Source organism: Macrobrachium nipponense, chromosome 1 (genome assembly GCF_015104395.2).
Source record: "Macrobrachium nipponense isolate FS-2020 chromosome 1, ASM1510439v2, whole genome shotgun sequence".
Taxonomy (NCBI): domain Eukaryota; kingdom Metazoa; phylum Arthropoda; class Malacostraca; order Decapoda; family Palaemonidae; genus Macrobrachium; species Macrobrachium nipponense.
In genome coordinates this window covers 189,952,961-189,979,876 of record NC_087200.1, presented here as the reverse complement: position 1 = coordinate 189,979,876, position 26,916 = coordinate 189,952,961, and the positions used below count along the sequence as shown (strand labels likewise).

The 26,916-nt window shown below is 45.8% G+C and overlaps 2 protein-coding genes across 4 annotated transcripts in view; both read left to right on the top strand.

Annotated features, from left to right (window-relative positions):
• The window catches only part of LOC135219943 (farnesyl pyrophosphate synthase-like), a 375,303-nt gene that overhangs the window by 83,423 nt on the left and 264,964 nt on the right, over nucleotides 1-26,916 (top strand). The window lies entirely within an intron of this gene.
• Nucleotides 1-26,916, top strand: part of LOC135219942 (threonine synthase-like 2) — a 159,145-nt gene that overhangs the window by 12,218 nt on the left and 120,011 nt on the right. For 2 of the 3 annotated variants that reach the window (XM_064257177.1, XM_064257179.1), the window contains exon 3: nucleotides 21,291-21,449. The exons of the other annotated variant lie outside the window; for it this stretch is intronic. In XM_064257177.1, the coding sequence (XP_064113247.1) occupies nucleotides 21,291-21,449 (159 nt within the window). The remainder of the gene's footprint in view (nucleotides 1-21,290; nucleotides 21,450-26,916) is intronic. 3 annotated transcript variants of the gene reach the window in all.

The window sequence follows — 26,916 nt, the reverse complement described above, 5'->3', positions numbered from 1 at the left end:
AAAGCTGCTTTTAGACGCGAGGCTCCAACCAAAATTTTGGCGCCAGTTAGGACGCCTTTTGAGAGCGAAGCGTCTTCCAGGCGCGAGGCGTCATCCGACGTCAGCAGCCACACAAACGGGAGGCGTCAGCCAGGACGCTTGGCTGACTGAGAAGCGTCATCCAAGCGGGAAGCGTCATCCATTTATGGAGAGAAGCCTGGGCTGTTGGCGCCTTCCAGGACTATTAAAAGCGGGGAAGAGGAAGGAATATCATTCCCTTAGCCCCTCTCCTTTTAGGAGTTTGTCTCCTCCAGAGGAAAGACGTACTGAATTAGCAACGGAGACTCATCTAGACCCCGAGTTAGAAGTAAACTCGGAGGAGGAGTTTCAAGGAAGAGAAGGACTGTCGAACTATAATGTTTTGACAGCCTTGCTTCTAGAGGAGTATGGAGACGACTTGACTCCTGCCTCTCCTCCTTCTCCGCGCTCTCTTTTCTCTGAGTGCAAAGACGAAGAAATCTTCGTTTTTTCTTAGAATGAAGCCCGCCATTTCGATGAAGAGGGCTCTTCAGTCTTTAGACTCTTGGATGAAGTTGAAGAAGGTGTTAGTTAGAACGGTCTTCTGCATGCCTCCAGCGAGACTAGCTGGTAAAAGAGGCATTTGATATCAGACGGGAGAGAATAGGGGTATTTCTCTTCCGTCTACGTCAGAAGCGGACTTTTCGACCTTAGTTGACGCTTCACGTAGACAAGGTTTTGAACTCTGCCCGTATAACTTGGGGCATTTCAGAACTGGACCATCTCCTCAAGGGACTCTTTCATGTATTTGGAAGTTTTCACTTCTTAGATTGGTCCCTTGGGTGATGTCCAAGAAAGCCCATGATTCTGAAGGACTCGAACCAGAAGTCCTTCTGTGTATTTTGTCTTGTATAGACAAAGCGGTTCAGGATGGCTCGTTGAGATCTCCTCTTTGTTTGGAGCAGGTCTTCTTAAAAAGAGGACAGTATAGTGTCTTTTTAACCAAGCGGTCTCCCACGCTCAGATGCAGCGCTTCTGTACTCGCCTTTGTCTGACTTTTTGTTCCCTTCTCAGTAGTGAAGGACATTTCTCGTTCATTAACTGAGAAGGCGACTCAAGACCTTCTGACACAGTCAGTAAGGAAGAAGAAACCTGCAGACAGCCCCAAGAACACTGTCATTGTCTGATGAGGAGAAAGACCGGGCTACAACCTGACACAGATGCGCTAGATGCGAACATATAGGACAGATAAGAGTGTCCGATGTGGACATTGCCAGACATCCTCGAGACTCTACCGAGCTCGAAGCTCCGGCAAGTGGGGAGGAGACCACCCACGGCGAGGCGCCAGGCGAGGAGCCGAGGCAGGCATGCCGAGGTTTACGCCAGCGCAAGCTCCAGGCAGTCGCAGGCGCACTCCACCGGCCGACTCCAGCAGGCGCGAAGCTCCAGGCAGGCGCAAGGCGCCACTCCAACCGGGCGCGAGACAGCCAGCGCGAACAGGCCCCTGGCGAGGACGCCAAGGCGCGCGAGGCGGCCAGCCAGGACAAAGCGCCAACCTGGCGCGAGACGCCAGCCAGGCTTGACAGGCAGGCACAAAGCGCCAGGTGCGGAGACGCCAGGGCCGCGAAGGTGCTGCCAGCCGAGAAGCGCCAGGCGGCGCAGGCGCACTCCAACCAGGAGCTAGACGCCAGCCAGGCGCAAGGCGCCAGCCAGGCGCGAAGCTCCAGGCAGGTGCGAGGCGCCAGCCAGGCACAAAGCGCCAGCCAGGCAGGCGCAAGCCAGGCTCTAGGCGCGAATCTCCAGCTAAGACGCGAAGCGTCATCCAGATGCGAGGCGCCAGTCAAGCGAAAGGTACCAGACAAGCGCTAGGCGCCAACCAAGAGCGAAGCACCAGCCAGGCGCGAGGTTCCTGCCAGCTTCAGGCTTCAGTCGGGTGAGATCCATTTCAGAAAGCCCTGGTCTTCTTTGAAACATGGAGATCTCCTAAGCACTTGTTCATTAGTGACTTGATTCCTTCAAACAGCTGAGAATTAAAAGCGCAGGAAGTGCGCGCTTTTGCAAATTCTTGTTCTTACATAACAATATGTCATATAAGACATATTAGCTGTGTTGTACGGTAGAGGCAACTCTGTGTTGACTTCTCATTACACAAAGGATGTCAAGTTAACCTACGAGAGATCCTTCTCTTTTGGTTTATACGTTTCTGCGGATACGTTTACTGGATAAGGAGCCGACACTGATCCTTAACTTTGAGTTAAATTTTTTAACTTAGTGAAATTATTGGGGTTTTTGAAAGGAGTGTGGGGATAACTCTTTCCAATTTGAGCGCGAACCCTCGTGTTAGGATCAGGTGATCGGGATCGGTGTTGCGCTCCTTCATAAGGTGTATTGTCATATAAGTGATCAGCACCCATTGACAAAGTCCTTTCAGGCTCTGCCGAGTAGTGGATAAGACCCCTTCGGCAGACCCACAAGAACTCTTGCCCATAGATCACATATCTCGCTAAAGTTTCTTGAGGTGATGCAGACTACTGGGCAAACACACGAAGTCTACCACCTATCGGTAGGAACCAAGGGTTTTATTTATACCTACAACATATGTTGTTTACCTGTTCTATTTCCAATATATAAGCTGTCTGCTTACCCCTCCACCGCAAGGGGTGCCATCAGCTTATGTATACTATCTGACAGTTCAAGGTTGATTGTATGAAAATGATAATTGTTCTATGGATACAATAAAAGTTTCATACATACTTACCTGGTCAGATTCTAGTACGGATTAGGGCCCACCCACCAGGCCTCCCCGCAAAAAAAAAATGGAGACAGGTGGGAATAAGAAAAAATCTGAATAGAAAACAGGAATTGGTTCCTAAGTCCTGCCACCCAGGGCAGGACGGTAGATCACCTGACCTACCTGCAGCGTGTGGCCGCGAAATTTGAATTTCTTGTCGGGGGACGACGGAGTACCTTTATGCTATGTATATATCTGCCAAGGTAAGTATTTGTATGAAAACTTTTAATTTGTATCATAACCAATATCATTTTTCATTTGTATTTTTTTATTTGCAATGAATTTAATTTCTGGATCAATTTTCGTTCTTTACCCGGGAATTGATCCTTACGATTCTTATATTGTGAAACGTGAAATTCGCAAGTGCAGTAATTCTGTTTTCATTTTCATATATATTTTATGATAGCATCATATTTTTTATTTGGATCAAGTTTTCCCGTTTCCTTTTTGTTTCTTGAATTAAGATTTTATTGTTTTTTTAACCCTTATTTGGTAATTTTAATTTTATTTTCCTATCACCCGGGATTGATCTTTTCCCCTTTAAAGTTTCTATGAAGTGGAATCGCAAGGGCAGTACTATTCTGTTTCATTTTCATATTGTACTTTTTTTCAACTGCTGTGGCGGGGTGGTGGGGAAAGCGAAGGTCTGCCAGGAAGTCCGTCGGAAAGCTCTCCCCTCGACTCCCTTGAATATCCGATTCTTCGTCTTCCTTCCTGCCCCCCGCTCACTTCTTCGTTTGTATTTTGTATTTGGGGTCTTACCTTGCGTTCCGGGGTGGGGTGCATGTCTTCCCCCCGTGCGTGGAGGGGAACCCCGCCTCTTACTAATCTATCTATAGGTTACCGGCAGGTGCTACATCCGGGGGTGGGGAGACGACCTTGACAGGTATGGACCACCGGCGGCGGCAGGGTGCGTGCCTATCCATCCACGGAGGCTGCTGTCAAGCGTCTAGCGAGGTCTGGGGCGGTCCTCCACTACTACCAGGCCTGACTTATTCTGCCCTGCCCCCCCCCCTCCTGGTCCTACAACTCCCCTCCCCATGGCTGTGTCGGTGTGAACGGGGCCGTCCCCGCCTGGCCGCTACTATGGTGGCCGCCCGCCGTACCGTAGGGTGTGTTTGGTTGCCGGCCGCCGATAACCGAGGGGGTGTTGCCCCGCCGCCCCCGGGGGGGGGGGGCCGGGGGGGACGCCTGTTTTCTTTTCCGTGTTTGGCCTGCCCCCAGACTTTCCGGTTTTCCGTTTCCAGCTGGCTCGCCCCTGGAACCGGCCTCCAGTAACCCATGGTTCCGCTGGCTGGCCGATGATTCCTACGAGGCGATTCGCGTGGGCCTGCCGTAACCTGCCCGCTGATGTGATTCGCCCGCTGTTGGCTTGGCTGTCCCTTCTGGGTCCTAACCCGCTGCCGCTGTGCCTGCGCCTCCTTGAGGGCTGGTTTGTCTGTTCCCTGTTCGCTCCCTTGGTTTTCCTGAGCCTGTTCCATGCTGGTCCCCTGCCCACGGTGGTGTCTTTCCCCAGTCCCATGGTCCTTTATCCCGGACAGGTGCAGTCGGGGGGCCGTGTTGGCTTCGGGTCAATAGCCCCCGGCTTTCCGGCCTTGGATGGAGGACCTGAACGACCTGTTCCTGCGTGGAGCTGACGAGGAAAGGAGGAAAGATGGAAGCTGGCATCTTCGTCTTCATCGTCTGCTGCTGGCCTCTTCCCCTTCGACTTCTAAGGCCCCATAAGCCGAAGAAGAAAGAACGGTCTGGCCTTCCCCCCCTAAGAAGTCTCCTTCGGGAACCGTTCTAAGGGCCCGTCCCACCTCCCCGGTGGGACGGGGGGGGTCCTTCTTCTGCTGGTCCTCCACTGCCCTCCTTCGGGAGCGGGGCCCACCGTCTCCCCTTCCCGTAAGGAAGAAGATCGACGGGGACCAGAGGCGTTATCGGTTTAGCCTCTGGTACTTCCTCGCCTGGGGTGCTAAGCGGCGAATGGCCGCTACGCCGCAGGTTCCCGGTGTCTCGGCTCTCTTCGTTCGCGAGAAGATCCCGCCGAGTGTAAAACGTTTTTTTTTTTTTTTTTTCTCCCTCGGGAGACCGTGCAGCCGAAGTTTTTCCGGCGTCCCATAGTTTCGCGTTACGGCCCGCCAAAGACGCGGCAACGGAGCAGTAAGGCTTGGTTGAAGGAGTACGCTCGCAGGTTGACCCAACCTGGAATAGAGAAAGATCGGAACCGGGAATATCCAGTTTTGGCTTGAACTATCCGTCGTTAGTATTCCTTGTTCAACCATTGAAGCGTTTCCTTGGAGAGGAAGACTTCTCCTTCACTCCTCTGCTTTTGATAAGAGATCTAAGGATGGTCGATCTCCAAATCCTTATTTTTGTTTTTTCTTTGAAGGAAAGAATTTAGGATGGAAGATCGTTGGTTCAGAATCCTACCAAATATACTATACGTAATATTAACCCTCAAGCGACGATGATTCTACTAAGCAGTTTGAATTGTCCCGATGGGGTAGGCCGCATATCCTAGTTTATCTACGGGATTGGCGACCTTATAATAGAAGTATTCGAATTTGACTGCCAACTCGGGGTTTGCCTGGCAACCTCCCAGGAGTTTTTCAGTTTTCCAAATTTTATATAACTTAAATAGGTTTTGTCACGACGAACACCATTTGCAACTTTTATATTTACCCGAAATTCGTTTCGCGTTAAATATAATTGCTCGAGCATATCTTTTTATGCCTCGGTTCGTTCTAGCCGGACGCATTCGTCTTTCGTGGAATAATGGATTTTACCCTGGCAACATCTAATGGATGACTAGTCAGCGAGGAGCTCAGGCTCAACTACTGCGTATTGAACTGGCCATGATAGCAGCTCAGTATCAGCTTGGGCCACTCCGAGATTCCACGGTCATGTAAAGTTCCATCTCTAAGCTCCCCTGCTTTGATTGAACTAACCGAACCGGTATCTCTGCCCAACAATCTCATTGGACTTAGGTCTCTGATTAAACGGGATTTCTCGCAATAATGAAGGACCTATTCTACTGCTGTGACGCTAGATTCCACTCCCGCCACTTCGACATTGGCCGAGAATTTTGTTCAACAGAAGATATTCTCTTCTTGGACTCTTTCATCTTTCTGTTACCGCATCGGTAACAGGAAGTCTGTACAGGGGGTCCCTCCGCGTTTTACGATGTTGGATCCGTTCTTACGATGCGTTCGTAACACTAATTTTTCTTCGCGTAAGGTCGGAACATTGAAAATTGAAAAAACCACATGATTTAATGTAAATACCTATCAAATAACAACGAGAGAACAATTCCTTGTACCTTTCTTTAGTTTTTGATTGTCTTGCACACTGGTGAGATGGAAGCCTGCGGTGTCTGGAGAGGACTGGGGGTAGGTTAGTGAGAGAAAAAGAACCTTCCAGAAGTTGCTGGAAGATGCTGAATGGGCAGGTGATTTCATTATTAGACCACTACGCTGACTTAGTTTTATCACTGGTCTCTTTCATAGGAGCAGATCCTTTCACATGTTCAAACGCTGCGCTCTTTCTCCTTTGATAATGGTAGCAACGTCGAAAACGGCTAAGGCCAAAGCGCGCGGCCCAATGATTTGTTGGCCGTTTTCTCCCTTCCTCAGATCGCTTTATAATTGTCCACTTTAAATTTCCTGGTGATGGCCTTTCTTTTCTTGCGATGCACTACCATCCAAGAAGAGTCCGCCTTGCGCTTGGGTATCCATAACAAGAGCAAAAAGTTTTACAAAAACGATGCAACAACGAGGGAGGAGAAGGAGGCAGTGGTAAACAACCAAAATGTCGTATGGGCGGAGGAATGGAGCGTAGCGAAGCGACGCCGTCCTCTCCCCCACAAAGCGTATTCTTCCGCCGTGCGCACCGGAACTAGTTCGCGTTTGTTTACGTTGCCTTTACGAGCCGCTAAAACCGCGAAAGGACGGAACGATCCGGCAAAATAATTATTTTTTTCATTTTCATAGACATACAACTTACCTGTCAGATATATACATAGCTATAGAGCTTCCGTCCGTTCCCGATCAGAATTTCAAATTTTCCGCGGCACTTGTCGCTACAAGGTAGGTTCACGGTGATCTACCCGCCCCTGCTCTGGGTGGTCTAGGGCTAAGAACTATTCCCACCCGTTTTTCTAATCCATAATCTCCTCTGTTCGCCGGGCCTGTATCAAACATTGGTTGTTTAATGTTCCCCTCCGTGACTAGAATTCGTTTTTCGGCAAAGCCTTTTGTTGTGATCATCTATCGCTGATAATTTGTCGTGACGTACTTGGATCGTTTTGTTTGGTCAATTCGCTATTCGTGGACTGTTTTTTTGGTTTTGGAACTTTTGGTTTTTGGAATTTTGTGAATATTGTTGATTTTCCTAGTTTTGTTAGTTTTCAGAGTGTGTGGTGAATGAGGGCTGTAAGTTGAGGATTCCGAAAGCTTCGGTAAGATCCTTCACACCTGTTTTTTTTTGGTAGAAGGTGTAAGCAAATGGTTTTGAATGTTCAATTGGAATAAATCGTGTAATGGAGTGCTAGCAATCTGAGTTGCACAAGAGTTGGAAGCAATCTAGCTTCTTTACTTTGAAGAAGTTAGAGAGAGATAGAGAGTAGGAAGAAAACCCTCATAGAAAATGGTCTGGCCTCTCATGATCTACTTTCTAAGCTCTGTAGCTTCTTCCTATGATGGATAATGAAAACATTCTGTTTCAGCCCGCCGTTCACAAATGGTCTAATCCCTCTAGTTTGTCGGCTTTCGGGAAATAGCAAAGAACTTAGAGCTTCCCCTTCAGAAAATGCAGGAAAAAGTCGCAGCATTGGAAGGTTAACCAAAGTGAAGTGTGACAGTGATTATTAGGTGGTCCCCAGTGTAGTGGGAAGGGGGCGTCTGGGTCGTCTCTGCGAACGCTTCCCAGGCCTAGTACCTCTTTCCAAGCTCCCTGGCCCGGAGGAGAATGAAAGGAAAGTCGAAAGCCGTACGGGGGTTTGTGGGAAGGAATCCCCAACGATCAGGCGTCCCTTTCTGGCAAATAACGATCGTATCGACTGCTAAACAGACCGCTATAAGAGGGTCCCTACGAGAGTGCCTTTTCCCGGTCGTCGAGTTCGCCTTGCCCTCCGAGTTAGAGGGTGGAAGGAGTCGAATCTTTCCCGTCCTTTGAAGAGGAGTATGCAAGAGTCCTGCCAGGCGCCAGGCGCCTGCGGAACATGAGATCAATTCGGAGTCCCGATCGCTTTCTCAGAAGGAGGAGCGCCTTCGGTTTAGTAAAGAGGGCGAGAATACGGTCAGACTCTTGATCGATGGCGGAGAATCCTAGAAGCGCCTTCCAGATCTCCCTCTCCTAAATCGGAAGATTTCCTCAACCAAGAGAAATCATTGAAGAATATGCAAGAGCAATTTAAGCCTTGCTAGTAGGAACTCGTTATAAAAAGGAGCCCTACTTCGTAAGAAGGAGATGATTAGGCTTCCTATTAAAAGATCGAAAGAAACTAATCTCCTGCCAGGCGCTGACGGCCGTCCCTCAGGGGAGTTGGTCGCTCAGGAGCGGCCATCTCTGGGGGGGTGGGCGGCGGTGCGGCTAGACAAGGCAACTCCGAAAGAGGTAGGTGAAGGAAGCTACTCCTGTCCAAGAGTATGGCGCCAACCATAAGCCAGTTACCTTCCCGAGTAGGCGTTAACGAGCCAGGACAACGTTCCAAGATCTTCAATCAAGCACCAAGAGCTGGAGATGAACGAGGAAGATCCTGTTAGGAGTAGAGTCACTTATAAAAAGACGGAAAGCTCCTACTAAACATCAATACGGATAAACTCCTCCCAAGCACCAGGAGTATTCTGAACTAGTTTACTCCCTCCCAGGCGCCAGGAGTATTACGAAGCCTTATACTCCTTTCCCAAGGCGCCAGGAATAATGCGGAATTTTAACTTACCTCCTACCACCGCCTCCAGGAGTTTATTAATGAACAGAACTGCCCGCCTACTAAAAGCCAGGAGCATTCGATGGCGCTTTGCGCCTGCCAGGCGCCAGGTCGCCTGCTGAAAGCCAGGAGTATTCTTGGGTCGAGGCGCTCTGGCGCCTGCCAGGGCGCCAGGCGTCCTGAATGAAAATGGCGCCATGCCCAGGCGCCAGGAGGCCCGCCTGATGAAAACATTGCTCCTGCCAGGCTCCCAGGCGACCTGATGAAATGCGCCTTGCCAGGTCGCCACAGGAGGCGCCACTTGATGAAAATGTCGCCTGCCAGGCGCCCTGTGCGCCTGCTGAAAGTGAACCTGACCACTCGTAAAGAGAGTAACGATGAGGTAGTCAGTAGAAGGAAGAGAACCTTTCCTTCCCTTCCGAGTCCTCTTGAACCCAGCAAATGATGCCTTCGGAGGACGAAATGGAAAGGATTCTTCTAATTAAAATTAAAGTCCTTTCGTCCCTGGCTGTTGGAGGAATATGGAACTCTTTGACTCCACTTTGACTCCAGCTTGCTGCCTTCCTGCCTAGAGGTCCCTTTGTATCCTTCTTTCGCACACGTTCGAGTTTTTTCGCAGTTTTCCGGCACGAAACCCATCAAGTCCTCCGGGGTCTTTTCCTCAAAATGAAGCCTGCCATTTTCTATGAGGTAGAGCGCTACAATACTCTTGACGTCCTGGTTCAAGAAGAAGAAGGAGTTAGGAAGGACGGTCTTTTGTATGCCTCCGTCAAACTTACAGGAAGGAGAGGAATTTGGTACGAAACGGGAGAGGATATAGGATTGTCTCTGTCCGTTTCAGCCGAATCAGATTTCCTCGAGTTTGGTGGATTCGTCTAGAAGGCACGCCTTGAATGCAGCAAAGGTTACATGGGGGTCTTTCGGAAACGGACCACCTCATCAAGAGTCTATTTCGTACCCTAGAAGTTTTTTAACTTCTTAGATTGGTCCCTTGGGGTTCTGGCCAAGAAATCTCAAGAAAATGAACAACTCGACCCAGAAACCCTGAATTGTATCCTAGCCTGCATTGATAAGGCTGTGCAGGATGGATCAGCTGAGGTATGCTCGCTATATGGTGCAGGAGTGTTAAAGAAAAGAGCGTGCACAGTGCTTTCCTCACAAAGGCCGTCTCGCATTCGCAGAGAGCCGCCTTATTGTTTGCGCCTCTCTCTGAACACCTTTTTTCCATCGCAGTTGGTGAAGGACATCGCGCATTCTCTGGCGGAAAAGGCCACCCAGGATCTCCTTAGACAATCATCAAGGAAGAGTAGGCCTGTGGCTAGTGAGGAGAAGAAAGTGGCTCACCCAGCTCAGAAACAGCCCTTTCGAGGAGGTCTTCCAACTAGACCGATCGCCAGAAGGAAGTCAACCGATAAGTAGGTAGGTCTTCCTTCCGTGCCTTTAAGAAAGGGAAGTGGAGAGTTCCGTCCTCCAGACACCCGTAGGAGCCAGGCTACAGTATTTTGTGAAAGCCTGGGAAGACTTAGGATCCACACTTGGACGATGTCGATCATCAAGAAGGGGTATCGCATCCCATTCAAGGACATTCCTCCCTTGACAACATCTCCGAGGGAATTGTCCGCCAGATACAGGGACCATAGATGATGACGGACACTCTTCGGCAAATGGTGGAACAGATGTGGGAAAAAAAGGGCAATAGAACTTGTACTGGATTGCAACTCCCCGGGTTTTACAACCGCTTGTTTCTTGTAACAAAAGCCTCGGGGGATGGAGACCGGTACTGGACGTAAGTGGCGCTGAACAAATTTGTCGAACAACAGAAGTTCAGCATGGAAACGTCTGCCTCAGTCCTTGCAGCTCTACGGCAAGGGGATTGGATGGTGTCCATAGACCTTCAGGAACGCATACTTCCACATCCCGATCCACCATTCGTCGAGGAAGTACCTTCGATTTATGTTCGAAGGCAGAAATTATCAGTTCAGGGCCCTGTGTTTCGGCCTGTCCACGGCTCCTCAAGTCTTCACAGACGTGATGAAAAATGTAGCGAGACCCTACACTTGAAAGGGATAAATGTCTCAATGTACCTGGACGAACTGGCTCATCAGAGCCAGGTCTCAAAAGCAGTGTTTGGAGGACCTGTTAATAACACTGGATTGTTACAAAGTCTTTTGGGACTGATCGTGAACCTCGAGAAGTCTCAGATGATCACCCAGCCAGAACGTGGTTTATCTGGGGATTCAGATGGATTCTCGGGGTTTTCGAGCTTTTCCATCGCAAGAAAGACTAAAGAAAGGCTGTGCCACAGTATCGAACTTTCTAGGGAAAGAGCGCACTTCGGCGAGGGAATGGCTGAGCCTTCTGGGAACCCTTTCCTCGCTCGAACAGTTCTTTCTCCTAGGAGATTACATCTTCGACCGCTTCAGTTCTTCCTAAGAAGAAGTTGGAGTTGGAAGACAGGTCAGCTATCGGATACGTTTCCAATATCGGAAGAAATAAAACACCATTTGAATTTGTGGTGGTTGCTTCCACTAAAGGAAAACAAAGGAGTGTCCCTGCAAGTACGGAACCCAAGCCTGACATTGTTTTCAGACGCCTCGGAGGCGGGCTGGGGTGCAACATTGGGACCCAGAGAAGTGTCAGGCACCTGGTCGGCAGAACAGGTGTCATGGCACATAAATTGCAAAGAGCTCTTAGCAATTCACCTGGCGCTAAAGAGCTTCGAACACTTAGTCAGAGACAAAGTCGTGCAGATAAATTCGGACAATACGACAGCTCTGGCTTATGTCAGAAGCAAGGAGGGTCGCACTCTTTTGCTCTGTACGAGCTGGCACGGGATCTACTGATTTGGGCGAACCAAAGGAATGTAATTCTTCTAACAAGGTTTGTTCAAGGGGAGAGGAATGTGAGAGCGGACAGACTGAGCAGGAGATTCCAGGTCCTTCCCACAGAATGGACCTCCACTCAGAAGTCTGTCAGAGCCTCTGGCGCCTTTGGGGAAGCCTCAAATAGATCTTTTCGCCACATTCCTCTCCAAAAGGATAGATACATTTGTGCCCTGGTGGAGGATCCCCGAGCTTATGCAACAGACGCCTTTCTCCTGGACTGGTCAGGAATAGACGTTTACGCTTTTCCCCCGTTCAAGATTCTGGGGAAGTAGTCAGAAAATTCGTGGCATCCGAAGGAACCAAGATGACTCTGATCGCTCCGTATTGGCCAGCTCAATCTGGTTCACAGAGGTGATGGAATGGACAGTGGACTTCCCCAGATCTCTTCCAAACAGAATAGATCTGCTCAAACAACCCCACTTCTTAGAGGTACCATCAAAAATCTACCCGTTCTTGCTCTGACTGCCTTTCGACTATCGAAAGACTCGTCAGAGCGAGAGGGTTTTCCTCGCCAGGCAGCAAATGCAATTGCTAGAGCCGCAGATCATCTACGAGACGAGTGTACCAATCGAAGTGGGAAGTTTTCAGAAACTGTGTAGGTCGAAGAAGCTGTCCTCTTCCAGTACCTCTGTGACGAAATTGCAGATTTCCTTCTGTTTCTTAGACAAGAGTCGCATCTCTCGGTACCAACTATTAAGGGGTACAGGAGTATGCTCTCAGCAGTCTTTAGAAACAGAGGATTAGATCTAAACGAATGACAAGGATTTGCACGACCTCATTCGTTCATTCGAAAAACATCTAAATCACGCGAACCTAAGGTTCCAAGCTGGAACTTAGATGTGGTTCTTAAATTTTCTTTCATCAGATGAATTCGAACCACTTCACACTGCTTCGTTCCGTAATATCACGAGAAGTGTTTGTTTTCTGATGTCTCTTGCAACGGCAAAAAAGAATCAGTGAGTTGCACGCCTTGAATCAAGAGTTGGCTTCAAAGGAGACTCAGCAATTTGTTCATTTCAGTCCCTTTTTCTGGCCAAAATGAAAACCCTTCGAATCCCTGGCCCAGGAGCTTCGAAGTTAAAGGACTTTCTAGCTTGGTGGGCAGAGAGGCAGAAAGATCCCTGTGCCCAGTTGGTTTAGAGCTCTAAAATTTTTATCTGGACAGGAAGAAGCAGTTGGGGGGTTCGCAGAAAGTCTTTGGTGCTCAGTGAAAGACCCCAAGAGAGCAATGGTCTAAGAAGCGCATTAGCCTTCTTTGTGAGAAGTGTTATCACAGAGCTCATAAGAAGTGTCCAGATGATTCGTTTAATCTCTAAGAGTGGGAGCCCACGAAGTTAGAGCAATCGCAACCTCGGTGGCGTTCCAAAGAAATATGTCACTAAAGAACATTTTGGATACAACTTATTGAAATGCAACTCTGTGTTTGCATCCCCATTATTTAAAAGACGTACGAGTTACGTATGATAAATGCTTTTCGTTAGGTCCGTTTGTGTCAGCAGAACGGTTTCTGGGTAAAGGAGAAAGCACCAATCCTTAAAATTATGTACGTAACCCTCTGTCGGATGTGTTCTCGGGTTTTCGGTGGATTGGGATTGTGTCAGTTGTCGCACAGGCGGCCTTCACTTCTCTTTATTCGAAATCGAGTGACATCTGACTATTAGAGGGTACAAAAATTTGTTATTTTTTGTATGTATGATTTTCGAGTTTGTGGTTGTTTGCAAAGAGTTTGGGGATAACTCTAGGCAATCTTAGAACTAACACGGGTTAGGATCGGGTGATCGGGATTGGTTGTGTGCTCCTTAAATTAGTGCGTGTTTGTCATATAAGCGGATGTGCTCCCATTGACAAACGCCATTTAGGATTCTGTCGAGTAAGTGGAAGAGACCCCATCGACAGATCCACAAGAATTCTTGGCCACAGATCACTATCTCGCTAAGGTTCTTGAGATGAAAGCAGACTCCTAGGCAGTAGCCACGAAGTCTTCCATCTAAGAAGGTAGGAACTAAGGTTTATTTATAACTACAACATATGTTGTTTACCTGTCTAGTCAGTTAGTTAGCTGTCTCTTGCCCTCCACCAAAGGGTGTCAATCAGCTATGTATATATCTTTGACAGGTAAGTTGTATGTATGAAAATGACATTGTTATGATACAATAAAGTTTCATACATACTTACTGGCAGATATATACATTGAAGACCCACCCAGCCTCCCCGCAGGAGACAGGTGGAAGAGAGATTATGATTAGAAAACGGGAATAGTTCCTAGCCCTGCCACCCAGAGCAGGGCGGTAGATCACCTGACCATACCGTATGCGAGTGCCGCGAAATTTGAAATTCTGTCGGGAACGACGGAGTCTATAGCTATGTATATATCTGCCAGGTAAGTATGTATGAAACTTTTATTGTATCATAACAATGTCATATTTTTATGGGGGCGCGTTCGTAACCACGAAACATCGTAAGTCGAGACCAGCGTAACCCGAGGACTTACTGTACAAGTCTCCCGCTGCATCGCACTGCGATAATGCGAATGATTTTGCAGACATCTGAGTTTGTCTTCAAAATATCTCGTATTCGTAGGTGTACAATTGTTCATTGTTCAACCCGAATTACAAGATGTGTCAGAAGACATCGCCTACTCTCCGACCTGACAGCTCTACTTCCCAAATGTTCAGCCCATGAGAAGCAGTTCTTCAGGCGGCTTTCCCCTGTGTTTTCATTACTGAAGAACGCCCCGCTTTCATTGCAACTACGACTTCTCACCGGACAGCAATGAAATAGCGGTTAGCGTTTTCAGTCATTTGTAAGCACAGGTTATGAATCTTGAGAATCCTTCTCTCGATTCATCTGTGAAGACGTAGGTTGCATTCAATATCTACCTTCGTCTTCAACGGTACATAGTGTTTCTCCTTAGCTGAGATTCAACAACCATGAGATGTTTTACCTTCAGGGACCTCGGTCTCTAGAAGGCAATTGACTTTCGCCTGTTGGGCACATGCCTTAAGAGAATCATCACCTCGCTGTCCGGCATTGTGACAAACAAATACATTATTTGTTTGGTCTCTCGCATAACCCTTTAAAGGCGAAGGTCACGTGACTTACTCGGATGCTTTGACAACTTGCCTCCTACCGAACGCAGTCAGTCGGCAGCTGTCAGAGCGCCCAGTCAGTTACGAACTACGCTGTTGACTTAGTTCGGTTGTTACAGAGCAATCATTACTTCGTTTTAATAGCTTGTCACAGTACCCATACCATTGACACCCACCATGGAGTGTCGGTGTCCTATCCACTACCGAGAACTTCGCTGCATGGGGAATAGGAGGATGCGAGAGACTTCGTGGCAAACGGACAGACCAGTATGGGTACTGGACATCACCGAAGTAGAGAAGAGGGATAGGCATGCGACTATTTCCTTCTTTTCCTCTGAGGAACTGCATGACTTCTCCTGCGAAGTCAAGCATCCAGGGGATGGGGATCCGTGACGCTCGATTTCGTACCGAACTTCGTAGCGAAGACTCAGAACCCTTCGGTCTCCCTGACGATTGGTTCGAGTCGTTCACAATCCCTCCCTAATGGACTTCACCGCCTTCGATGCGAAGGAGATGCTGCCTTGTCCGCAAGAACTTCTCCGTGGCGCAGGTACTGAAGGCAGGGGTCTGGTCCAACCAGACCACATGCCCTTCCTTCTACCTTCGGGATATTGCCCACAGGTCCTTGGATCTTTTTCCTTGGGACCCGTGGTGGCTGCTCAACACGTTGTGTAGCGAACCCAGACCCTCGCAGGCTGAACAGCATCGAGTCCTGGTGTGACCGTAAGAATGGATGAGTGAATGAGTGTGTGACTGGCTCCTCTTCCCATCTTTTTCTTCCCCTCTACCTGTGGTTAGAGGGACACGGTCGTCACCCTGCTGGATAAGGACAAGATGCAGGTGAGCTACTCAACAGAGCCCCATCCTATCCCTTTCACTAGGGATAGGAGCGTATATTCACCACTTCCTCCAACAAGGGGGAGGAAGTGGATGCCAGCTTGAGACAACCCATACTTTATGTTGCCTCTTGCAAACAGGAACAAGTTCTTGCTTGCTGGTACGAAGAGATACGCTTGCCTCTCTCTTAGTACTCGGCCCAGAGGTCTGACCATTGATCCTGCGGTGCACACCCCGCCCGATCAATCGGACAGAGGCTTGGATCCCTCCCTCGCTCTTACGACCAGGGAGGCATTCCAGGGATGGACGAACACCAGTCTGTTCATCAAAAGACTCAGATTCCTCCCACCAAGAAGTGAGTCTTCCTATTGTTAAAAGGACCGATGGTTGTATTACGTATCGGAACAAATGACAATTTGTCGAAAATTGCATTTTTCCTAACTATACAAACCTGAGTCCTTTGGTTATATAGTCCCTCCTCATGCCACCCCTCACTCTGCGTATTTTGCATGGGCCAAAAGCAAAAGTGATTTGTTTACCTCCCAGTCGCGCGGCGCGCGACTGTCGGACAAGCAGTTAACTACCGTTCTCCCCTTGTTCGAAGCTTACGACCGTTCCAGCTGCCGCTAGCTACTTCCTATTGTTAAAGGACCTCAGGTTTGTATAGTTAGGAAAAATGCAATTTTCGACAAATTGTCATATCATCCAGGTACCTCCTCATGCGGAAGCCCTGACGATGCATGATAGCAGAAAAAGGAGCCATCGCCCTCGTGAACACCTGAGGTGCTGTGGTTAGTCCAAAACAGAGGACTTTGAACTGGAAGGTTCCCAGTGGACCCAAGAAACGAAGGAATCCCCGAGATTCTGGATGTATTGGAACTTGGAGATATGCATCCTTGAGGTCCACTGACACTATCCAGTTGTATTTTGGATACCTCCAGCACCGAGTGAGTCGTTTCCATGCAAAACTTCGTGGAAACGATGAAACGGCTCAGGCCTGAAAGATCTATGATGGGCCTCCAAGAACCGTCCGCCTTGGAGGTTATTAAGATTCGGCTGTAGAAGCCCGGAGGGGGGGGAGCTAGTTCTAACGCTCCCTTGTCCCACAAAGAACGAATCTCCGTTGTCAAAGCCTTCCCCTTGATGGTTGACGGGGAATAGCTTGAAAGAACTAACAGGGACTTGGATAGTGGAGGGGCAGAATTGAAAGGGATCTTGTACCCTACTCTCAAGACCTCCACCACCTAACTCTCCACACCCAACTTCTCCCAGGTTGTTACAAAGGGGGACAAACAACCTCCTACTGGCGTCGATGAGGGCAGTGTCTCTTATCTCCAAAAACCCTTCTTGCCAGAAGAGGGTTTAGAGGAAGTAGAAGGTTTGGATGAAAACCTGACTTTCTTGGGAGACCTGACCGGGGAAGTTCTTAGGAGACCTGGCCGGGGAAGATGAACCGGTGTGCTTACCTGGAGAGGATACATGCACACCTTTAGGGGACCTAGTGCTCTGAGCAGCAACCTGAATAATGGCTTGCCGAGGCACAACTACAGACGTGGAGGAAACAAAATTCACCATAGATGATACATCTTCCTCTGGGAAATGAGGTGGGAGATGGCTCAGGTAAAGGTCCCTCATCTTCTTACCGACAAAGGTAGTACAACTAGCCGAGACATTCACTTGATGAGCTAAACCTATTGACACTGACGTGATAAGGTTATCGAATAAAACAGGATCTGAAGGAGTATACCCATCCCATTTTAAGAAACCCATGAGGCCCGAGAGCATCCACATAGTATATGACAGAGCTTCAGACTGATTCCCAGAGGTGTCTTCCAGCAGGGCCACTTCTCTCACCGAAATACCAACAAATCTGTTACCTGCAGGGACCTTGGCAAGGAGAGCCTCCACTGATACTTAAGAGGTGCTCTGAAACCTGAAGTAGGGTTACCCGCTACTCCATATCAGGGCTTACGACTGAGAATAAGAGCTGAGTCCTGCCTACCAGCCCCCCACTACAGCAGCTAACCGAGAGTCCCCCGCCCGTCCTCCCCCAGAGCTTGTTCCACACACCCAACCATCGCAACTTGCATGATGGATGCGAAACCAGTGGTTTGGTAGAGTTAAAAGTTCTTGCAAAAAAAAAAAAAACATAGCTTGGCTAGGTTTAAAAGGTTCCTCATTAACTTTCGACTGAGGAAACAGATGGTGAATTAGGTCTATCAATCTTCGATAATCAATGTCTCCCACAATTGGACAGCCTGTTACCGGAGGAGGAGGAGGAGGACCTACGTCCTTGACAGAAAAATCTCTACATTTTCCAAATACACCTGAGTGGAAGGAGACGCAGAGGCAAGACCAACTCCCGGAATACCACCCTGACAAGATAGAGAACCTACCCTTCCCTGACCTACACCTAAAGACTGAGCATCGGGAGACATCAAACCCGGATTTGAGCCAATCTCAAAGGGTTGCGCAAAATCAAACTCTACAAGAGATGCAGAAAACTACCGACCAACTCAAGGTTTTTTGCAGAAGCAAAACACATCTGGAGCTTTGCAGACCTAGCGCTTCACGACTTGATTCAACCACTTGGATGACTCGAACTAATACTATCCAAGGGAGATTTTTTTCCAGAACATGTGATGTATGCACACGCGACGTCCATCGCTGCTAAACACGAAACATCCGGACGTAACTGTCCTTGCTGAGCAACCATCGGTCTCAACAAAGTCCGGAAACCTGGACGACCTGCTACCAAATCCGACACCGAATTAACCCCAGTACCTAAATCCAACGGAATATCTCCTACCTTAGGAGGGACGGACGGAAAAAGGAAAACAGAGGAAGATACACTGGGAACTACTCTTGGTCCAGTGATCGTAGAAGTGGGACAGGTAACTGAGGCACCTGCTGCAGCAACACTGAAATGAGCAGAAAACAAGGAATACCCATAGAAGTAATCTGCGAAGCAGGGGAAGACATCAACCCTCACCCAAACAGGCCTGCGGAACGTGACAAAGCTGCGTTAGAAAGCGAAAAGTACTCTCATGAGGGAAACCCAAAGGAGAAGGTAGGAAACCCCACTGAGGAGGGGTGGGCTGCTGAATGTTTTGAAACTGAAACAGAACCCCCCAAAAAAGGGGAAAGAGAAATTGAAGACCCCCCGGGGATATAGAAGGATTAGAAGCCATCCTTTTAAGGGAAAGAAAATAAATTGAACCCTTACTAAATACTACATATTATTACAGAATTCAGAGAAATTCTTAAGAACCTGGTCCTGAATATTACAGAAAGCCAAAAGAAAACACTGCCTAACTAAAGACCTATACCCCTGTGAAAGGCCTAAAAGATCAGCTAAATTGAACTGAGCAATGCATTAGTATTAATATGCTGCATTACACAAGTTCTGGGTGAAAAATATGGACCCTTCTCTGAGGAGCCCATGAAACTTTTACACTACTTACTATAGTACAAAAATAAGATAGGGAAAAATATACCTATACTCGTTTTTTTTTTCCATCTGTCCACCGCCTGTGGTGCTTGCGCATGGTAACACTGCGTCCTGGGCTTTAAATAGTTACACTATGTGTAGTTTTAGGTAAATTAAAGGATATCTGGATGTACATTTGCAACTGAAAAGTGTTTTAATAATTTACTGTATGCGGGGGGAATTACATTGTTAATATTGGAACGAAATAGGATATTGTTATTATTGTGAATGTAAGGTGCCTTTTCAGGGTGGTGAATGGAACAGCCAGACTCAGTGGCAGGAAAAGCGTTAAAACACACATTATAAAAATCAAAAGTATATACTGATATACTTACGTGTAATGAAGTAACACGTAGCTTAGTAGCAGAGTAGGTGTGGTCCAATAAAGTTGACATCTTCATAGTGAACAGCTAGAGAAGCAATTTTCCTGCCACTGCGTCTGGCTGTTCCATTCACCACCCCGAAAAGGCAGCTTACATTCAACAATAATAACAATATCCTATTTTGAATATTAACAGTGTAATTTGCATACAGTAAATTATTAAAACACTTTTCAATTGCAAATGTACACCCAGATATCCTTTAATTTACCTAAAACTTACACATAGCGTAACTATTTAAAGCGCGGGACGCAGTGTTACTATGCGCAAGCACCACAGGCGGGTGGACAGATGGAGAAAAAAAGCGAGTACAGGCAGTCCGTCGGGTTACGATGGGGGTTGTTCTGAGGACACGTAGTAAGCCGGAACATCATCAAAATACTAAGGAAAACCTTACTTTTAATGAATTGGGGCATGAAAATATGTAAACTGCATTCTTATTGCATTTTTCATCAAAAAAACTTCAAATATTGATTATTTTGCATTTTTGGTGTCATATTTCATCTGCCAGATCAGTGTTGTAGGCGTTGTAACCCTGGAACATGCGTCGTAACCATGGAAATAATTTCTTATGAATATAATTGAAAAGCGCCTTAACCTCGGAACGTCGTAAGCCGAACCCATAGTAACCCGGGGACTGCCTGTATAGTTAGAGCAACAGTTATGTCAAGCCCATTTAGAAAAATACGTAATCAAATGGTTCCTAATGGAGTATCAGAATACAGAGATCTAATAATTGATAAGAAAAGGAGAAACTTAACTTGTAATAATGACAAGACTAGACCAAAATTATTAAATCAACACAGATAAACTACATACATACTAAGGTTAATAATGAACTGCAATGTTTCAAATGAATGTTGGGGATTTAGGATTCTCTGGGACCTTTTTAAAGGGGCATTTTGCTGTCACTGAGGCTATGGTAAGCAATAGGATTGTCTTAGCCACCAGTAGTCTGTAATGATACAAAAAAAAAAGAAACTCAAGCTTATACAGTTACTTTATTAACAGATCATTCATGCACATTAGACAGTCCTATTCCTTGTGGCAGCACAACCCTACCAAACCAATAAGCTAACTTAAATCTAAGTATTCATTGCAAAAATATCATTCATAGTAATAAATTGTTAGATAATGCTATTACATGAAAAATTTTATGTAAAGTAGTTGTCAACATGAACGCTTACAGACTCTAGTAAAAGAAAAGCTACTTATCATTAGTATAATCTTCTCCAAGGAAAAAACCAGAAAAGCACATTACAAATCAATGTGAAGATGAAAGAATGAGAGAAAAAGAAATGAGCAAATCAGTTATAATTCCTCTGAAACTGGGAGTAGCAGTAACAGGTGTGCTTAGACTGAAGAGCTGAATACACACATGGGAATGACAAACTAGTGTTGGCACTGGGATTCCCAGATGTGTGGCCAATAGGGAACTGTTTTTTTTTTGCTCATCTTCATTTTACACTCTCTCTCTTTGATTGGTGCAGACAGCTCATGTAACTGATGGGACTTGAATTAAAAGTATTCTAAGCCATACAACCATAGGTAGTATATAAACAACATAAACTAAATGTATATGCCAGAGTTAATAGGCACTTTGAAATAATTCTTTTGGTCACATGGCTATGCCATCTACAAAGAGTGGGTAACCTGTCATTTTGTGCTTACCAATACAGTACTGATTTGTAGTAAATTATGAAATTTATAAGTTTTAGAATATTCACCTAGGAACCAGTGGCAGATTTAAGGGCAGCACCTGGTTAGGTGTCTGCCCCCCCCCCCCCCCCCCCCCCCCCCCCCATGGAAATAAATATTAGAACATTGTTGTCTTTCAATCATATATATATATATTAGTACTAGTACCATTTACCTGTTAAATATTGCTATAAAGTTTTTCTCATTTACAGGGTATGCCAAAGATGGTGGACTTTACATGCCAGAATTTTTTCCTAGCATAAGGAATGAAGAATTGGAGCGGTGGTCTAAGTATTCATACCCAGAGCTAGTTTTTGCTCTTGCTCGGAAATTCATTGACGAGGAGGAAATTTCATGTGCAGTTTTAAACGGTATGAGGCATTGCACAGTACCTGTATTAAAGCTGTAGGGTGTCCATGAGTCACGGTGGTGCTGACTTATGGCGTTCCAATCATACTGTGCTTTTTCAAATAGTATAGTAAACATTCATTAAGAATAGGTATAGGCTAGTACAGTATTCTCACATTACTATCGTATTATAAAATATAAACATAGTGATCATGCGCAATTTGCATTGTTTAGGGTTTTGTGAACATGGACAACGATACCGTTTGGGAATTTTTGTTTAAGGATCAATTTCCATTTAAAGATAACCATGGAGGAGCATTTCACTCCATCTTCCATACACATTAAAACAACAGTAAAATGCATTCTTTCATAACCAGTAGTCTTGATTGAAATACATTATTCCCTCCAATTTTATTTACAGTGGGCCCCACATATTGTGGGGGATGGCGTACCAGACCTCCATATTCATGGAGGATGCGTACCAGACACCCCCCCCCCCCCCCCACACCCCCCCCCCCCCCCCACCCCGAATAGCTAGAATCCGCGAATACTTGAAACCCCTATAAAATCACTTAAAACTGTCTATTTTGTTAGTTGAAAATCAAGAAAACCCCACTAAAAAAGTTTATACCAGGATTTTTTAATAGTTTTATCACAAAAAGTCCCTTTTATGTTGAAATTGATATGAAAATACAGTAATTTGTGGATATTTTTAGTAGAACAATACTGCAAATAGGCAAATTTCCCAAAAGTAAGGCCCATAGAGGAATCCGCAAATACATGAGTCCATGAATGCAGAGTCCGCGAGTACGGGTGGTTTACTGTACTGCCATTAACCGAAACTCAGCGACATAAGGGCCATAAATTACAAGAGTTTTGGTTAATGGCAGTTGTTGCTTATCAGCAGTTCAAACTCAAGAAAAACCCACTAAAAACACTTATAACTTTTTTTTTTAAATGTAGTTTTATCAGAAAAAGTGCATTTAATCATGAAATTGAGAAGAAAATTAAATAATTTGTGGATATTTCTCAAAGCAAAATATGTTATTGTTATAATACAATTAAGTTTGTTCATACTTACCTGGCAGATATATATATAGCAGTATTTTCTGAAGTCCGACAGAATTTAAAAATTCGCGGCACACGCAGTGGGCTGCCAGGTGGTAGTACCCATTCCCGCCGTGGGAGGCGGATATCAGGAACTATTCCCATTTTCTATTCATATTTTATCAGTGCCACTGTCTCCTGAGGGGAGGTGGGTGGGCACTTTAATTATATATATCTGCCAGGTAAGTATGAACAAACTTAATTGTATTATAACAATAACATTTTGTTCATGAAACTTACCTGACAGATATATATATAGCTGAATCCCACCTTCAGATGGTGGGAAGAGACAGAATAGGATTTTTTGGGAAACTTAAATTAAGTAGATGATATACATCTTAGTTCCTCACCTGTTAGCATAGCCGACTTCGTGATTACTGTCACCAAAATCTGCTTCTGCGTTACTAGAGTTGCCAGCGAGGTAGAGACCTGTAATGCTGGTGCGCTCTAAATGATCTATCAACGGGGGCGTGACCACAATGTGACTAGACCATATGACCATACTTTTGAGGGCAATGAAGCTAAAACCACCACCTGACCTAACCTATCAAAGTTAGTTCCATAACTTCTAGGCTAAAGAAAAGGAACGCGCCTCAAGCGACCAACCCTTCAAAGTTAAAAGCACACCTATCCCTTTTCTATAGGATAGGATTCGTGTTGCTTCCTGCCCCCAATAATATATCTACGGATATGTATGGTCCTAGCGACTTACGGATCTGAAATGTCGTCTTCACATCCCGTCGGGAGTGTGAAGCGAACACAGAGTTGCTTCGCTAAAGCGTGGGCACTCAGGATGTTACTGAGTGTCACGCTCTGTTGAAATGCTTCCGAGGCCGCCGCGCCCCTCACCTCTTGAGCATTCATATTAAGAAAATAAATCTCAAATCTTTATTGCAAACATAATGAATGAGACCTCTTAAAAGAACTCCTTGGCTATAATGCCAGGGTGTTCTTGGACATGAACCAGTCTGGTCTTTTTACGGAACACCGCAGATTGTCGGGAGTGTGAAGCGAACACAGAGTTGCTTCGCTAAAGCGTGGCACTCAGGATGTTACTGAATGTCATGCTCTGTTGAAATGCTTCCGAGGCCGCGCCCTCACCTCTTGGAGCATTCATATTAAGAAAAAATCTCAAATCTTTATGCAAAAACACAATGAATGAAGACCTCTTAAAGAACTCCTTGGCTATAATGCCAGGGTGTTCTTGACATGAACCAGTCTGGTCTTTTTACGGAACAACCGCAGATTGTCGGGAGTGTGAAGCGAACACAGAGTTGCTTCGCTAAAGCGTGGCACTCAGGATGTTACTGAATGTCATGCTCTGTTGCAAATGCCTTCCGAGCCGCGCCCTCACCCTCTTGAGCATTCATATTAAGAAAAAAATCCTCAAATCTTTATGCAAACACAACTGAATGAGACCTCTTAAAAGAACTCCTTGGCTATAATGCCAGGGTGTTTTTGGGACATGAACCAGTCTGGTCTTTTTACGGAACACCGCAGATTGTCCGTTGACCTTGACTTTCTATAGTTGTTTTTATCAAGATAAAACTTGAGAGACCCTACAGGGCACAGGACTCTCTAATGCCCTTGCCCAATAATTTGTGCCATACCCTTGGTCTCCAAGCCTTCGGGTCAAGGGTTAGACAGGTTTTCGTTCTTATCAAGAACGGAATGCTTAGAGGACAGACCGCATTATGTCCTTTAAAGCCAAAACTCTGATGATGGCTAAAAACCTCACTAACCCTCTTTGTCGTGGCTAGAGCGGTTACAATATTAGCCTTTCTGGTCACGTGTATTAAGTTCGCAGAAAGGATAGGTTCGAATTGCTTTTGGCATCAGAAACTCAGACTACGTCTAAGTTCCATGCCGGAACCTTTGATCCAGAGAATTTTAAGATCTCCACAGACCTCAAAGATCGTGAAGCTTTGTTGTTTGACAGAACCGAATCTCTGAGCCTAGAGGCCGTCAACAACATATTTGCATATTCTACAATAGTTAGGAACTTCTAGCTTATCTCATACTTCAGACGGAAAGATAGAACCATAAGGAACTTCACAGAGGTCGAGGTGGAGGAACAGTCATTTCCCTTCACTATCTCCAGAAACGGCCTCCTCCGATTGAACACTGAAAATAGGCAGCACTGCTTTGCCTTGGCCAAGAGGCTGCCATTACTCTTGAAGATCTTATCGCTCTGTACCGTTGAAGACGAAGGTAGATATTGAATACAACCTACGTCTTCACAGACAAATCGAGAGAAGGATTCTCAAGATTCTGAACCTGTGCCTACAAATGACTGAAAACGCTAACCGCTATTTCATTGCTGTCCGGTGAGAGTCGTAGTTGCAATGAAAGCGGGGCGTTCTTCAGTAATGAAAACACAGGGGAAAGCTGCCTGAAGAACTGCTTCTCATGGGCTGAACATTTGGAAGTAGAGCTGTCAGGTCGGAGAGTAGGCGATGGTCTTTTGACATATCTGTTAATTCGGGTTGAACAATGAACAATTGTACACCTACGAATATGGAGATATTTTTAAGACAAACCCAGATGTCTGCAAATCATTCGCATTATCGCAGTGTGATGCAGCGGGAGACTTGTACAGGACTTCTGTTACCGTGCGTTAAACAGAAAGATGAAAGAGTCTAAGAGAATCATCTCTGTTGAAAATTCTCGCAATATCGAAGGCGATGGAATCTATCGTCACAGCAGTAGATGGTCCTTCATAATTGCGAGAAACCCCGTTAATCAGAGACCTAAGTCCATGATTGTTGGGCAGAGATACGGTTCGGTAGTCAATCAAAGCAGGAGAGAGAGAGAGACATAACCAACCGTGCATCTCGGAGGCCCAGCTGATACTGAGCTGCTATCAGGCAGTTCAATACGCAGTAGCTGAGCTTGAGCTCCCGCTGACTCGTCATCCCGAGTTGCCAGGTAATCCATATTCCACAAAGGAATGCGTTCGGCTAGAACCACCGAGCATAAAAGATATGCTCGAGCAATTATATTTAGGCGAAACGAATTTCGTAAATATAAAAGTTGAAATGGTGTTGTCGTGACAAAACCAGTAGTATAAAATTGAAACAAACTCCTGGGAGGTTGCAGGCAACCCAGAGTTGCAGTTCAATTAGAATACTTCTCGTCTAAGTCGCAATCTGTAGAATAACTAGGAAATGCGCCTACCCCTCGGACAATTCAACTGCTTAGTAGAATCATGTCGCGAGGTTAATATACGTAGTATATTTATAGGATTCGAACAACGATCTCCATCCTAATTATTTCCTTCAAGAAAACAAAATAAGATTGGAGATCGACCACCTTCGATTCTCTATCAAAGAGAGTGAAGGAGAAGTCTTCCTCGAAGGAAAGCTTCAATGGTGAACAGAATACTAACTGCCTGAGTTGCCAGCTCCTCCCTTTACGAAGGAATAGGTATGATATTATCGAGCAAAAGGAAACTCTCTAAGCAGGCCTGTAAACGAAACAGAATTCGCTAAAAACAGAAGCTGAGTCGGTGTTGTCGTAACAATACCTGCAGAGTTGTTCTTACTCCGAAAACTCTTGGAAGGTTGATTGATTGATTTATTAATTCTTACTGGCGTCGCAACGACGAGGTTATTGACGCCGTATCATTAAAGGAATTGCAAAGGAAAAAGTCAAATGCTATAAATATGTTTATATAAAATCTGTCAGAGAACTACAGAGAACCCAAAAACACACAAAATATCTATCTCACCTACACACCTATTTCAAATTAATTGTAAACAAAAAATAATAAGCAACATAGGCACCCCGCAAACTTCCAAATCTACAGAGTTCTGTCAAAATAAATAGATATTAAAAGTACTAAAACATTATATGGGTGGAATAGATATATCAATTGGAGGTAAAATTTTATGTACATAAAAATTTCCTGATCTAAAAAGACTTAAAAGCAAATGATATACACTGACACTACTAACACATACACAAACCCAAACATCTTGACCAAACTAACCTAAATTTTTTTCAAGAAGACCTGCTTCTCGAAGGTAACTAAAAAGCTTATCCTCATTAAAAGCTCTGCCTATAATGGCATCTAGTTTAAGATCCATTCTTCCAACTACGTTAAAATGACGGTTCCTTGCTGATATTAAGCTGGGGCATTCTACTATTAAATGTTTTACTGTGAGGGGAACAAGACAATCCTCACAAAATGGTTCAGGGTCATTGTTCATTAAAAACCCATGAGTAATCCGTGTGTGGCCGATCCGTAACCTACATAATGCAGTCTCTTTCCGACGGTCTTCTAACATATAAAGCCAGGGGTTGATTACATCAGTGAGTTCTCTCATTTTATTATTACTCTCTATTGTCCAATAGAATTGCCAAACTGATTCTACAGTCTTT